The sequence below is a fragment of the Castor canadensis genome, chromosome 9, assembly GCF_047511655.1.
Source record: "Castor canadensis chromosome 9, mCasCan1.hap1v2, whole genome shotgun sequence".
NCBI lineage: Eukaryota > Metazoa > Chordata > Mammalia > Rodentia > Castoridae > Castor > Castor canadensis.
The window spans coordinates 11530098-11546820 of record NC_133394.1 but is presented as its reverse complement, the minus strand read 5'-3'; the positions used below and the strand labels follow the sequence as shown (position 1 = coordinate 11546820).

At 34.8% G+C, this 16723-nt stretch overlaps 1 protein-coding gene across 8 annotated transcripts in view; it reads left to right on the top strand.

Annotated features, from left to right (window-relative positions):
- Inpp4b (inositol polyphosphate-4-phosphatase type II B) overlaps window positions 1-16723 on the top strand; it is a 395691-nt gene that overhangs the window by 218664 nt on the left and 160304 nt on the right. For all 8 annotated transcript variants that reach the window (XR_012435583.1, XM_074041203.1, XM_074041202.1 and 5 more), the window contains 2 exons: window positions 2419-2596; window positions 13267-13470. Coding sequence is in view for 7 of the 8 variants with exons in the window: in XM_074041203.1 (XP_073897304.1) it covers window positions 2419-2596; window positions 13267-13470 (382 nt within the window). In the remaining variant the exon portion in view is untranslated. The remainder of the gene's footprint in view (window positions 1-2418; window positions 2597-13266; window positions 13471-16723) is intronic.

Sequence of the window (16723 nt, the reverse complement as noted above, 5' to 3'; positions counted from 1 at the left end):
GGGCACTTTATCAGTTGTTGTGAATCATGACCCAGGATTTTGAGGGGATCTCAGAGTCAAAACAATGGCAGAGACTCTCTCTCATTTGTCCACTTGCAACAAAATCTCTGGAGAATTTATTATAAATGCTACAACCTAATGAAGCAGAATTTCTTGGCATTTGCCAAGATATCTGCATTAAAAAAATAAACACTCAAACTCTGTCATCATTCCTGAGTGAGTTTTATGTCTGCTAAAAATTGAGCAGGGTATAAGAAGTAATATGTGAGAAAGAAATCTTAGACATGTATGTGTTAGAATCAAATGCAAAGGAGATTCTAAGATAATTGGCAGAGCCAGAAATATCCAGAAAAAGTAATGGAAATAGATAGTATTCATGAATAAAGTAAGAGTGACCTGTCAAGAAAAAATGATTTGCGTAAAGAAGAAAGACAATAAAGACAGGTGTCAAAAAGAATAAATAAGAGTGAGTGTATCGGGAGGCCGGGAGGCCAGCAATGATGTTCTCAGAAAGGAAAGTCATGTGAACAGAAAGATGGAAGAACACATGGCCTTGAGCACTGTAGCTTTGCAGGGACTAAGCCACGGGGGATGTCAGTACCCATAAGGCCACATCAAGGAGCAACTGTAGTGACAGAAGAGGAGGGCAGTGGAGAGGGTCACAGTGTACAGTCACGCTGTGTTCTGTGTTGGGTCTGCAACCCATCCTGCACTCTGTTGTCACAGTTGCATGTATCAAACATTACCTCCACCATGGTGACAAATTCATATCTTTAGGTAATCATTTTCTGTGTAAAAGTAAGCTAGAATTGTTTGATTTATTAGAAACCATGGTACATTGTACTTTGTAGCAGCCTGACTGCCAAAGAAGAGTTTGTGATTTTTGTTCTGCAGACCTGGGTCCCAACGAACATGAGGCAGAAACAGACACAAGTCAATGCCAGGGACTATTGTTTCTTTTCTCCTCTTCTCAATTGGTATTTTTCATCTGCCTTAATTTGCATTAAAGTAAGTGATAATTAAGGATGCTTTACCTTCTGATGTTTAAAAGTTTGCAAGTAAGAAATGAGAGCAAATCTTTACAATTATCACAGATTAGCAATACATTTCTTAGACTTCATCCTGTACTCCTTATTTCCGTCCTGTCCTATCTTCTGAAAAGCTAAAGCAACCATGGACATTTCTTTTATTCATTTTGAAAAAAATTGAATGGAAAAATTAGGCATATTTATTATATATTTGCAAAAGAATATCATCTCCTTAAAGATTCTATTTTCCCCTGGAAAAAAAAAGATTGAAGAGGAAATAAATCTTCCTAGATACTAGCTTTTCCTACTAATTTCTAATTTTTCAAAATAAGAAAATCAATTGTGGGAATTTGAATAATTTGGCTGGCAAGGTAGAGGAAATATTTAATACATACCCAAAATAGGCTGCAGTGGATTGTCCAAAAAATGCTTTGACAGTTGGGTGTAAGCAAGTTTGCACCAACCCTGTGAGTGAACCAGCTATGCTGTCCCCTTCCTTCCTTCCAGACAGTGTTTGCTGTCTTATTCTCCTTTTCTGGAAGATCTGCCTTGTCTTTTTGAATGGAGCTGGTCAAAGATTCTATGCTCCATGGTATCTCATTTCTTCATGTTCTTGATTAGTTCTTAGATGATTATAAAAGTCAATGATTTTTCAATTAATAATCAATTTTCAGTTTTTTAAAATAGGTTAGATAGGAAGATATAAGGAATAAGAAGGTTGGTGATAAAATAATATAATGAAATTTTTATGCTATGAATGTTTCTTTCTAACCAATAAAATTACCCATTTACCTACTTGACATTATTTTCTCCACATTTCTGAGCCATTTATATTTACTCCCTCTCTCTCTACCTTTGCCCAGAATAATGGGAGGGAGGTGATATAGGTATTTTGTTAAATGCTTGTTCTGTACCTAGCATTATTTTAGGCATTTTATATGAACACTGTCTAATTTTACCCACCTCATAAAATAGTTGGGGTAATTATTCCCATTTGTCTGGTGAGGAAGCTGAGAGCTGCCCCAGGTCACCTAGTTAGTAAGTGATAAGCCAGGATTTATATTGAGATTGGTTTGAACATAAAAGGGTCAGATGTTTCCCTTTGCATTAATTGGCTTGCAGTTCATTAGTTATTCCTATCAATAATTTTGAACACTGATATGTAAGATATGTAATCATATAGAGTCTTCCTTGTGATTGAGCGAGGATTGCATTTGTTTTACCAAGTCTTAAGCTACATAAAAACTGTTAAGACATCATAACCAGTTCTTATCTATTCAACAGGAACTAAGGACACTTGGAGCTCTGTTTATCACTGACCATCTGGTATCAAGGCCTGCCAACTCTTTCTGCTTTTTTGTGTAACTTGCTGTTCTCTTTGTTGTTGCAGTACTGGATACCAGTTTATTTACTACTCACCTGAAAATACAGCAAAAGCAAAAGAAGTTCTCAGCAACATCAATCAACTGCAACCTCTGATAGCAACCCATGCAGACTTACTGCTTAATTCTGCAAGCCAGCATTCTCCAGACAGCTTGAAGAATTCTTTAAAGATGCTTTCAGAAAAAGTAAGATCCAAATCATCCCTACAGTGGGGAATATGAAATCCTCCAATCCCCACTGGTGCTTCTTTTGCATGCATTACTTTTCATAGCATCTGGAAATTAAGAGAGTAGGTTAAAAAGGAGCTTCAAAGTATTGCCACAGGACCAAAATGAATTGGTTTCATTCTCTTTGCAAATCTTACTAGTCATTACTCTTTTCTTCTAGTAGGAAATGAAACCTGCATTGGTTGGTGTATATTTTCTCTTCTCCTCAGTATCTTTCATTTTCTTTGGTTTATGTATTGAATTAGATTTTGAAAATTACTTTATTTTCTTCTAGTGGTCAACTAATTTTTATGCACATATATAAAGCTATGCATTTGAATGGAAATGCCACTTCAGTTGAAGGCAGAACTTTGATGTGGATTCCATTAGTGCCTTGGGTAATTTCTCTGCCTCAGTTTGCATTCAACAGCATTATCTACTGGGAGAAGATTCTAGAGATTTCCAAAAGTATGAGTTATTATTTAAAGCTTGGTGGAACCTAATCCTGAGTTTTTCCAAAGGCAACTTGCCCCTTTGTCTGTAGAAAGGAAGGGTGATCTGGAATGAGGCAGGTTCTCAATATCAACTTTTACAGTTTGTCAGGGCAGCTGTCTAACATAGAACAAAAGAAGAAAAAGACAAATTACAGCCTGATTACAAATGTAAAATCAGGTGTACTCAAGTCTAATGCCAGCACGCACATTCTTCACTCTACATTCTGACTTCTTTTACTTTACTAAGAGACATTTCTAATAAATAGGTCCCTGAAGAAACTAACCAAAAATGTCCCTTATATAATTATAGAATAAGTCAACAGTGTGGTTCTTACCTCTCTGGAGAACAGACTCATAGAAGCCAGGTAATTACATATGTCTGTACTTTTTATTCAGATAGGTTAATTGGTAATAATATCTTGTTCTTGTTCAACATTTTTGTTTACATCGTACATTTGCAGATACTTTTCTCATAGGACAAAAATACCATTTCTTCCCATTACAAATTAGCAAATATCTATTGAGAAAGGTCAAGAGAATTTTCTAATAAACTAAAAAGAGAGAAGTCATCACCCAAGACTTTGCAGTATGAGATGCAGCATCTTTCCTGGCCAAAACAGATGCCTCCATCATGAAAAGGGATGAAAATATTCTCCTGACTTTACAAGTAGCTACTTCGTGTCAAGGCAAGGGGCTCTATGCCTTTTGCTGTTTTATTTAATCTTCACATTTGTTGGGTATGTATTACCATCATTCCACAAAGGAAAAGATGAAATCTCTAAGAAGTTAAGAAATGTCCAAAGTCATGCAGCTAGAGTCAAACCCAGGAATCAAACAAAACCAGGTATTCAAACCCAGGTCTGCACCCTGTATATAGTATATGTGTTCTGATATTTCCTTATTTAAAAATTTTGACATTTATTTTATTGGGCAAGCTCCTTAACAATATGTAAATATTTATAGTCAACAAATATGTGGAAAAAAGAAGAAAAAACAAGATTGTTGTATGCAGTAAAGTAACATAATTTCATTTTTGTTCATTTCTCTTTTGAAGTATTAGATGAGGTAAGGGTTTTTGGGTTCACCTAAGCAGAAAATTTTAGCAATAGCATATCACCGCTTGATTACAGAGCTGTATTTATATTCTTCCTGTGCATTGGGCAGGGATTTGTCATTTCATACATCATTTACAACTTTTCTGGTCCCTTAAGTCCAGCATTGTTCCAACTTTTTTCTTTTTTCTACTGAGTTGACAAGCTTTGTCTGCTAATAAACCTTTCAACCCTTGAAACTAGGAGGATCTTTTTAAAGTTAAGTTTGCAAGACATGCATTCTTTTAAGAATTCATGCCTGGAATTTCAAAGAATTATCTAAGTTAACAGTTTTGTACAGTCTCCTGAGAGTAGCGCATAATTTAGAATAAAGGATGATCCAAATTCAGCATGAGAGAAAAATAGTTTTAGTGTTATCTTAAGTTTTAATATAATTTCATACTAGCAGGATTGAAATTTTCAAAGCCTTTTTAAAGTTTCAGGGTTTTTAAATTACTGTGGAATAGAGAATTAAATTTCTTTCTTCATTAATAATCCCCATTTAAAAAATAAATTTAAATTATATACTAAAGTTATACAACAGATCTTATACAGATATAAAAATGTTACTAGGATTACTTCATTCTAGAAGGTTACTTCATCCTAGAAGCAAATTTACCTAACCATTATCTTACATAGTTATCCTTTTCTTGCTGTTGTTGAAATGTAGCTAAAATCTACTCATTTAGAATGAATCACAAATATATTATCTGTCTTCCTCATGTTGTATGTTAGATCTCTAGATGTGTTCATCCTTCATAACTGTTAGTCTGTGTGGTCTAATCTACATCTCTCCATTTCTTTTACTGATTCTGAACTGTATATTTGGGAAATAATTTCATAGTGCTGCTTTTCTAGAAACTCATCCATGTAGCATATTCTAGAAATAATAAGATTGTCTAGATTCATACTTATCAGGGAATTCTGGAGGTTTTGTGGCCTTTGAGCACCTGTACTTGGGAGAGTTCTCTGGAGTAGAGTTGGGTGACAGAGGAAGACTGAGGGCAGCACAAGGGGTAACATGGAAGGAAGCAGTAGACTGTTTTGTGATGAGATGGCATCTCTGCTCTTAGGTAAGCCATTGCACTTAGAGATGATAGGAATGGAGTCATCAGTTAAACACTTATTCAAAGTGTGGAAACAATTGGCAAGAGGAAACCCCAACTTGCAAATAGGACATATTCACAGAATCTAGGAATAGACAATACTTGTATATCCAAAAGCAATTCAATTCATCTTTGCTGCTACTGAAAACCAGACCTAAGACTTCCCAGAAAAATTCCACTCCTCTCATAGAATTCCATCCCAGTAGTAGAAAGAATCAAGAAATACACACAAAATCAAAAACACATTTTTACTTAATAAAAGTAAAAAAAAATTCTGAATTCATGCTGTTTGCTGGTTTCTGTACCTGACACTAGGAACACAGGATGGAATTCAAATAAGATCTGACCTTTTCTTTACAAGAAATTCAAGATCCTTGATAGTAATAGTAGTGATGGTAATGTTGGTGAAATAGGTAGCCTTTACCTGAGGATTAGTCATGGTATGATATTCTTATAAGATATTCAACTTTCACAATTCCAAAGATACTACTGTGGTTTTTTTTTTCTTTAAGCATTTGTTCTTCCTAGTTCTGTGAACTTCCACAAGTTTCCTCCTTTTACATGGTTGAGGAAACTAAGACATGGAAATATTAAATAATGTACTCAAAATCACACAAGCTGTGTTCCAGGTTCTTCTTTCTTTGAACTTAACCAGTACACTAGATCTTCAAATAGGTAATGAGTGCTCTGACAGACACTTGCTCAGAGAGCTAAGGAACAAGTACATGTGAGGAGGGAACATAAGTAAAATCTCACAATAATGAATCTTTTCGATCATTTTTTCCTTGTCCTAATGAACACAAACTCAGGCAAATTGTATTATAATTTTAAAATTCTTACTATACTTTCTGATGGATAATTGGATTTGGTTATAGAATATTAGTTCATGAAAATATTAAAGAAATGATTTAATCTTATAAGAAATAAATTAATCTAACATAAAGCAAGATCTGTTTATCCAAATAATTCTAGCAGAGAAGGCAAAGGATGGAACAAATTTTTACATAAGATATGAATTATTAATATTGAAGTGAAATCAAAATGCATTTTTCTTTTCCTTGAACTGAAACTAAGCTGTTTTATGAAAAAAAATCCAAGGAAAAATGTAAATAAATGCAAACTGAAAAAATAAGAAACTGAGGACCTAAAAATAGGTGGTATAAGGGCAAACATCCCTCATAGCTCTGAAATTGTGTGACAGTAGTCATTAAGGTGCCATCCCTTCCTTCATTATATGGAGAGTGATAGACCTTGTAAAGAAAGCCATTGTTGTCCTGCTCACCAGAAGGCACAGTTAAGCATTTAATTGTGCATAGTACTGAACTTGATGCTACGTGATAATTTCTACACAGTTATGGCTCTTAACTTTTACAACTTAGCACTTTAAAAGAATGGGGGTGTTTCACAATATTACAATAGTTAAATGGTTAAAAATGCAAATATTAAAGGCTATACTGTAATTTCTGGTATCCTTTCAACCACAGCAAACTCTACATTCTATTGTGTTCAAAGAAAAATAAAAACCATTTTATTCTGAGACTTAACTTGATTTTCTTAAGAAATATTCTGTTTTCTGTAATAGCAATGCCAGGAAACCAGTGCTCTAAGAAGTTTAAAACACACAGAATATAGAGGATGATATTGATGAGATGCTGAGAAAGAATTTACTGTTTATTCACTTCATCCACTCCAATGCCTATCTCAGCCTTCAACTGAAAGGAAGAATGAACAGAGGTTTTTTATTTGTTGTTTACGGGTGGTAAATGTATATGGTAGGTGTCTGTGAGCACTTCAGAACAACTGGTTTAGAGGAAGATAAAACCTTGAGATTGCAATTTATGTTTCTGCTTTTCATAATTCCTTTCAAATCATAAATGTTTTATTGGTGAAATAATATATAATTATTAGTTTTATTGGGAAATTGGATTATAGGACTAAGTAAGATATTGTTTAGAAAAATACATATATAAAATGCATGGAGTCGGTGATAGAGACATATGGATACTTCTGCCTTAAACAACAAGGATACTGAAGACAAATATGGAAAATACTCAGCACAAGAAGGTAAAAGATCTGTGATCCTTATGATTGCCTAGTTTAGTTCCTAAAGTATTTTCTGAGCTCAGCACAGAGACAGGAAACCCAATCAGACAGGGATGAGAGTTCAGAAATTCTGATAGCTGGATGAATAGATAGGTAAATAAGTAGATAGATAGATGGATGATATATATGATCGAGATACAGGTAACAGATACAAACAAGTGATAAATAAATCATAGATGCTAGAGGTCACAGGGAGATAAGTGATAGAGATTGATGATAGATCTATAGAGATGATAGATGATAAAGAGATAAAAGATAAATAGAGAGATACATGCATACATGCATAGAATCTCAGAGCAGAGTATCGTAATGGAAAGGCTTCACAAAGCAAAAGCTGTGGAGATCAGAGATCTTAAATGTGTACCTTCAAGTCTTCACTTGAATATTGACCTATATATGCCTAAGAATAAATTACCTTATCTAAGGAAGTAAATATCAGAGATAAACTAATAAAGTAATTCTTGGTGAGTGCACAGGGCAGGGAGTAGTTTATCTTTCTACCAAGAGCATGAAAAGACTTGAGTTGAATAATCATCAGAAGGGCATGGTCTTTGTAGTGGAACTAAATGAATCCTAGATTAAAGGTTGCTCTTAATCCATGCTAATAAGACTTTAAAGCAAGGCTGGAAAAGATTCTACTTATCCCAACTAACTGAACTCCACACTGAAACAAAACATATTCTTCAAGGGGATACAATAAAATCCTCCAACCAAAAGTATAAAATTAAAATGCCTGCCATTCAGCAAAAAATACCAAGCATGTAATCACACAATGAAACAGGAAACTATGAGCCAGAACAATAGGAAGCATCAAGGAATATAAATAAACCCAGAAATGACAGAGAAGATTAAATTAGCAGGTAAGGACTTTAAAATAGAAAAATTAAATATACTCCATATATTTTGGAAATTAGAGAAACATGCCACCATCCCTTTTTTGCTTTAGTTGTTTTTCAGATAGAGTCTTATGTTTTTGCCAAGAGCCAGTCTTGGACCACATTCCTATTTATGCCTCTCTTATAGCTGGGATTTCAGACATGTATCATTAGACCCAGCTTATTTATTGAGATGAGATCTTGATAACTTTTTCCTTGGGATAAACCATGATCCTCCTGATCTCTGGCCTCCCAAGTAGCTGGGGTTACAAGTATGCATGAGCAATCATAAGATCCTGAGTTCAAACTCCAGTATTACTAAAAAAATTTTAAAATTTGCATCCCTCAGAAAGGTGGTGAGAAAATAAAGTCACAAACTGGGAGGAAATAATGTAAAATATGATATAAAGGACTTTTATCAGAGACATAAATTATTTGGAGAATTTGATAAGACAACTTGATTAAAAATGGACAAAAGAATTAAAAATATCACCAGAAAAGATACTTAGATTGTAGATAAGTGCCTGCAAGGTACTCAGCACTATTTTTCACTAGAAAATGCAAATTTATACCACAATGAGATGCCACTGTCTACCTACTGGAAATGCTAACATCAAGAAGGCTAAACACATGAAGGTGGAACTGGAAAAAACAGAACTTGCTTCACACAGCACTAATGAGTGTGCTGTCATTTGCACACTTTGGAAATATGCAAGTCTCAGCAGGTTTTCATAAAATTAAAAACAATATATGATCTAGTCACCTAGTTACTTACCCAGGAGAAGTTTCATTGTGTAGGCCTAAGAAGGCTGAGTAAGGAAGGATTGAATGCAAGCATTGTGAAGATCGTCCTTATACTCATTGAGTGATTGAGTTAGAATAGTGGATTTGGATTATAGGACATTATATCACAAAAAGTCATTCATGCTCCTAGGGGAGATTGCTAAATTTACAAATTCTGATTCAGCAATTCAGGCCTGGGATTGGGAAGTCTGTATTTTAACCTTCTGGAAAAAAAGGAAAGTTAGCTTTAGAAAAGTATATCTGCTAGCCAGTAAAAAGACTGGAAGAAAGGATCTTAACTGGAACTAACTGTGGGGAGGTAAAGAAAGGCACCGCCTTTGGAATTATTTAAAGGTTTAGCTAGAAACAGTCAACAGCTAATCCACCACATAAGTATCACAAAGCCAGAGCTTTGGATTCTGAGTTGCTGAAGAGTAATGATACCACTCAAAAGGAAGATATGAGGACATATTTACAAGAACAAAATTTGGCATTGCTAAAACAACAAGAAAAAAATTGAGTTGTCTCAAGTCAACTCAAGTGAACTCAAAAGACTTTCAATGGGAAGGGTTGCTAGAGATGGTTCGGGAGGTGAGTTGAGATGAGTTTTTGAGACTCAGACATAAAGAACATAGCTGAAGCTGTGAAAGAATGGATTATATCACCAGTTGATAAAAATGTATGATTTAAGACTCTTGGGATCTACTTTTGGGGTGAGCAGGGAATGATGAATAAAAAAAGAAATCTAAAACATTTTAGCATGAAGTATATATACCTTATAAGTGAACTTTACTAAGACTTCCCCAGTAGACATTATAATTTTGCAAAAAATTAGAAAAATGGTTATATGACTTATCCAAGATTTAGTATATAGTACATACGTATCTATGTACATAGTATATAGGTATAAATTACATAAACATAGAATACAATATATATTTAATACATAGCTGCCCAGATGTCAGGTAACTTCTTGGCTGCTAGATATTTTTCCTTTAGAGAATATTGAAAACTCATCAGTGTGTAACACTGTTTCTCTATTAATTAAAGCAAATCAAATATCAAAATAAACAGGATTTTTTTCCTGCTGCACATATGACTATTAAAAAAACAGTCAATTCTTTATGATCCCAGCTACTTCTGAATTGCAGGTAGAATTCAGTCAGGACTGCCTTGAATTTTCTGAGTGAGAATGAAGTTCTAAGTAGAACAGAACTTTGCTGGATTTCCTGAGATCTCTAGTGAAAAAGAGTAGTCTTACATGAACATATCCTAACTACACTTCTCTCATTAATATTCAGAAAACTGGGAAATTCTCTTCACTTATTCTTATGAGAAGTAGTTTTTAACCTTTCAGATTAATTCTGTTTTGCTTTGAAGAATAGGTATATGGGAATATGAACTTGAAAAATGTCAGTAAGTGTAAAATCATCTCATTTTAAAGATAACATTTGTCTTTCATTTTTTTATTATCAAACATGAAAGAGATCGCTTCCTTAGGTCCAGGGTTTATTTTTTCTTTTTTTAAATTGATACTTTAAATGAGTTGTCTTGCCTGTCCTCCTATTTTAACATTTAGATAACCTTTCTTCTTTCATTTATATAATGCAAGCTGAATCAGAAAAGGAAAACTATTTTCAGAACAGTCAGTAAGCAACTCAGATTCATGTTACCATGACTGTATAAATTCTCTAGTACTATTCAGTTCTGATATTCAGTTCTAAGAACAGCAATATATAGATGTTTTGGGATTAAATCATTAATCCCAAATTAATCTATATTAATCTCAAACTGATTTATTTTGATGGCACAGCATACAGAGTCCTTATTAGTCTACATTTAGAAGTAGTATTGATCAAAAAACTAAGACTTTTCTATTGATATTGCCAGAGAATATTTAGGTTTTTCTAACGAACTGTGAACCTGTCCACAGGATCCTGGTGATCCAGAGTTTCTATGTCAGCATAGATGGTTAAGTATAAGATCACCTGTGATTATGTTTCTTTAAGATTTTATTGCCTTATATCTGGCTATTCAAAGAAAATTCTGGGTTACAGAACTGTAAGAATCTGCTGCATTACCCTCCTTGCCTTTGGTGGTAAATCAACTCAAAAGAGATTTAAATAAATGAAGTAGAATCTCTGTGCATGCATGCTATGGGAAGAAAATGATTATGAGCACTGTAGAAGATTTTATTGGATGTGAATACATAGTCTGCTACATAGTAATTATGTAAGTTTTATAGAAACTGGAGCTGTAGAAGCAGCAATTCAAAAAAGGCAACCTGTTCTAAAAGTAAATCAAAAGAAATTTATTGACACTATCAACAGAGTAATCCTTTGGTTAAGCTGAATGAAGTGAATTCACATTTTAATGTTTAAATTCACATGATGGATATATCCACGCTTGTGAAAAAATCATGTAAATAACATGTTTTCTTATTTTCCTATAACTATACTGACTGATTTGAGTAGTCTGGATAATTTTCAGGTTTTTAAAAATATTTTTTGTTCTTATTTTAACACTTCATCAGTGAACACTTCTTGTGCTTTCCAGTCTAAGCTGAATCTTTACTTTGCTTTTTAATTTATCCCAAAGCAGTTTGAATCTTTGTTTTCAATATTAAGTTTTCTTGTTCTCTTACAATCAAAGTGGCTTCAATGCGACTAATACCTTAACATAGTCTTAAGTTAACAGTAAGAAGACTTCCATGGGCAGTTGTAGAGACATTTATCAGTTGTGAGAACTGATAGATGTTGAAAACACAGGGAGATTTGGAGATAAGAAGGGACCCAGACATCTAGACTATTGACAGGTGGTGGGTGGTGTGGAATAAGAGGAAAAGCTTATTAGCTTGTTAGACAACTGTGGTCTGTTCCATCTGTGCTGACAACAAGCAGTTTGTGCTAAAATAGATATCCACACTTATTAAATTTTCTTATCTGATTAATGAAGAGGTCAACTTCAAGGTTTCTTTCACCTCTAGAATTTTGTGATATATTGCAAAGAAGGAATTACAAAGATATGACACAGAATCTTCTTAGGCACCTATTTTGCACAAAATTTAACTGGTTTTCTGTCATTGCTGACATTTGCAACAGGAAACCATAGAGAAATTCAGTACCCATGGGTTAGACACAGTACTTTTGGCAGCATATGGAAAGAACATCGAGAAACAATTACCTCGAGTTACAGCCCTGGTTAAGTCGGCAGTATATCCAAGGATGCTGCATTAAATGGTGATGATATCAATTATTATTCAAAATAATGCTATGTGTTAAGGGCCTCTTCCTAACAGATTGCAAAGTATCAATAGATTAACAATATGGGTCAATGCTTGACTTATTTCTCTACTCTTTAAACAGATTGTTAGGCCACATGCATGCTAAGTGTACTATCATACAGAAAATCAATTACTGTGCCTTCCAGTCTATTACGGGGTGAAGCTATTAAACATTTTATCAGGAAAAATGCAAAGTAGAGCTGTAAAGTTCTTTATTGTTGGGAAGTCATCATTACTGTAGTACTTACTAGGTATTTACCACCAGCTTGTAAAATCCACCATGCCAGGTTTCATAGTAACCTTGTTAACATTGAATGTCACTGAAATAATTTGGTGGAGCAGACAGTTTGGGGGATGATAAAAAGAAATAAAAAGTCAAGTGTTTTCATAGGGAGGACTGCATGTCACCTCTACAGTTGCGATCTGTCCATGAAGCAGAAGGAAAGTTCTCCTGATTAGTTTTTGAAAAGATATGTCTTTTTTTTTCTGTAGCCTTTCTTTAATTCTGTTCAAAATAAAAAATACACAGTATGAGATCACATTTTCTTTTAAGATATGTTTGGAATTATTTGAAAGATGTAGCAGGTAAACGTTATTTAAATGCTTATCCCCAGAGAAATTCATCTCCAAAGACAGGATTTAGAGCTAAAAGAGACGAGCTGAGGAGACAGATGGTGTTTATCGTGCATTTAAAACCCTAGCATTAACTTTAAAACAGGACTCAAGGCCTTGGCAGCATCCCCAAACCAAACCATTTCCCACTGATTGGTGTGAATCATTTTCTCTCTTTGGTGCCTGTGCTTTTTCCACCACACACACCACTTAAGTACCAACAGATCTGCAATTGACCTTTTCATGGCTTTGTAAGGAGATGCCTACCATGCTGTTTCTAATCCTTGTCAATTTCTTTCCAGACAGAACTTTTTGTGCATGCCTTCAAGGATCAGCTAGTCAGGAGCGCTCTTTTAGCTCTCTACACTGCAAGGCCAGGCGGCATCTTCCAGAAGCCACCCTCTCCTAAGAGCAGCACAGAGGAGAGCTGTCCCCAAGACCAAACCCTTCCGATGAGAAGGCAAGACTCCATACCACACCACTCAGACTATGATGAGGAAGAGTGGGTAAGTCTTTGCATGTCACATTCCTCACTATTTAGCCCTAGAAACATGGCAAGTATGATAAGAAACTAATCATAATACAAATTGTGGATAAATAGGTCACACTTTTCTTTCAGGGCAAAGTAGATTTGGAAGTTGTATTCCTGATCAAATTCATTTGTTATAAAATGTATTTGTTACCAAATAAATCATATGTGTAGCCAAGAATATGTTATCAAAGCAAAGATATCACAATTACAAGATCCTATAATATATTTCCTTATTTATTGCCAAGCTATGTATAAATAATAAAATAGTTTTTCAGTAGAGTCAAAAATCATCATTTTACCACCATGTGGATGCAATAAGTATTTTTATTACTGCAATTTAGTGCTTTACTTCTGGATATACTTTTTCAAAAACATTCACATTAATGACAGTGGACATAAAGATCTATTAAATCCCTCTTTCTCATAATTCTGTGATTAAATAGATGTTCCTACGGGCGCGCTAAAACTTGTTTGACCCATAAAGCAACTGAAAAAAAAAAAGCTAACTAAAGGCAAATAAAAGAAGCAAACATGGCAAGAGGAACTCTACTAGGTTAGAATAGCATGAGAGGAACATGAAGGTGTAGGGTGTAGGTGTTACTGAGAGAGTGCATATTAATTACTCTAGAGATCTCCAAAGAAAATTCACATTAAATCACACACACCACAGAAAACCCCTTTAATATATTTTATATTTAACAACAACAAAAAAAGTGTGCTAGCTGAACTAGCTGTTGAGTTTAGTTAATAGTGACCTTTTTTGTTTTTTTTTTTTTGCCAGCCTAGAATTCAAGAGTGTTTGGGAGCTAAGTTTCTTGAGAGGCCCATGTCTCTCAAAAGAAAAAAAATGTTGTCTGAGGACCTATGAGGGGATGCCTGCTCTTTTGTTTGGTAACATTTCTATCACAGGAAAGAGAGCTGGGCTCCAGGAAGTAAATGCTGAATAAGTGTTTGTTGTTGCTGATCAAGATTGTATTTCTCCCACTGAAGCATTTTCAAAAGAGCAAACCTAATATTTCTCCCTTTTACCTTTACCTTCCCCAATTTATTCACAGCTCCAAGGCGTGCATACCTCTTAACCTCTCTGAAGTTCAATTTTCTCAACTATAAAATGAAAACAGCACCTGTTCTGCTTAGCTCTTAGTACGGCCATGACATAAATGATTTATTTATGTAGCAATGTTTTATTACCTTGAGAGGTCCAGACAGATGGGTTGTATCACTTTACTACATTATTGTATGTTTCCTTTTATAAAATGTAAATTACATCATCTTATTAAGAGAATCAAATCCACCCCTCAATCCCTCTAGTAGGGAGGCTGGATATATCTATATATATCTATATATAGATCTATAGATACATACATCATAAGATGCATTTTAAAGAGTTTGAGTAACCATTAAAAAGAAGTTTTATTTCATTTAATTAAATATATAGTGTCAATCTTTTGACAAATTATTATCATTTTATAGCAAATCAAGTGAAACGTTTAGAATTAGCTATGCATTATTTTCTTCATTCTCCTCACTGGGTTGTGAACACTTTTCCTCCTCTTTTAGGTTCCCGCCTCCTTCCTTCCCTTCTTGGTCCCTTTTTTAAGATAACTTTTTAGATCTCCAGTTTAGTGTTTCAGTGGGATAGCAGTAGTAGTACTAGGTGCTTACTCTGGAGCTCAGGGTCTAGTGACAGACAAAATGTTAACAGATAGTTACAAATGGTACAATTAAGGTGGGAAGAGAGATGGTAGAACATGTCCTCTGGTTATAGGGTTTCAACTCAGTTTTAAATTCAGAACCATCTTATGATGGCAAGGAAGGAAGACAGAAAAGTGTCACTAGTGCAGGTTTGTGGAAAGCCCTTCCCTTCAGCCAGGGTCACTGTTGTGCCTGACTCATTGCACTACACACTGGGGCTCTGGGGAACATCTCAGGCCTCCATTGCTCCAAGGCTCACTAGGGCTCTATGAAGACAAGTGACTTTCACAGAGCAGCCTTAGGACTGAACACAGGGTGAGTGAGGGTGTGGTAGAGTGGGATTACTACACTTGATTCTAGAGATTTAAATGTGACCAGAAATTAACTACTCAAGAAAGGGGCTGAGGTGACCTTTTAGGTAGGGGAACACAATAGTTAGCACATGGAAAGAAGTAATGGCTGCATGTGTGCGTCTGTGTGTGAGTGATTATTATTGGGTATTTACTTGCATTGTTTCAAAATTGGTGAAATTTGAGCATGTTTATATATATATGTATATATATATTTTTTTTATTATGAAGAGAATCAATTATTGTGCAAGTCCTAGGCAGAACTCTCTCTTCTCTTGAGACTACAGAGGGTGTGAAACTTTTGTTGAAGGTGGGCAGGGCTGGATGACTCCTTTTATTCTATCCAAACAGCAGAATTAGGAGCTGAGAAAAGGGGGTATGGTGGGGGCAGACAGGAAAAAGAGAGCAGTGAAAATTTCATTAGGCACCAAAGAAATGGGTAGGTGAGTTTATTTGAGCATTTGAGAAAAGAGGAAGAATTTCTGTCCTTGTCGAGGGCCAGCCCAGGCTGAAGGGCTCAGCCTGGGTCATTATCATGGAAGTCATTTGGTAACCTTAGCACTGGGGGAGAGGGTCTTCCTCATTTGTTTTCTAGCTGATACAGGGGTATCTTCCCAGCATCCTTTGGTTCCCCATGAAGGTAAAAAAGAAGAGTGATAAGAACATCTGAATCTCTCTTGTTGTTTTCTTTCATATCACGTTTGAACCTCCACCAGAGCCCCATGTTTCCAGAAAGCATAGAAATACACTGTCTGAATATACACAATTATAAAGAAAATCTCGCCACTCAGAAAAGTTAATTCTAATTGTCTTCCTAATATAATTTTACTTTGCAAACATAACTTAGTTTGATTGTTGCATGACATTCTTGTTGATCTTCCTTAGCAACCACTTTCTATTAAAAAGATTCTTTTGTCCAGGGATAGAAATCTCTTTTTAAAAACAGAAAAATCCACCAGCCACAAATAACCACATAACATTATTTTCAAAGCTTTATTCAACTCTGACAAATTGAGTAAATCTAAAGAAGACGTAGCTAATTGAAAATGCCTGTAGAGACCGTGCTATTAAATGAATTGAAAATGTAACTTTGTGTATTTTCTTTCCTAATTAGTTGTTAGGAAAGTTTCAGTACTGATTACAAATACAGTCAACTTTGAGAAGTAATGCAGTGTTTTAAAT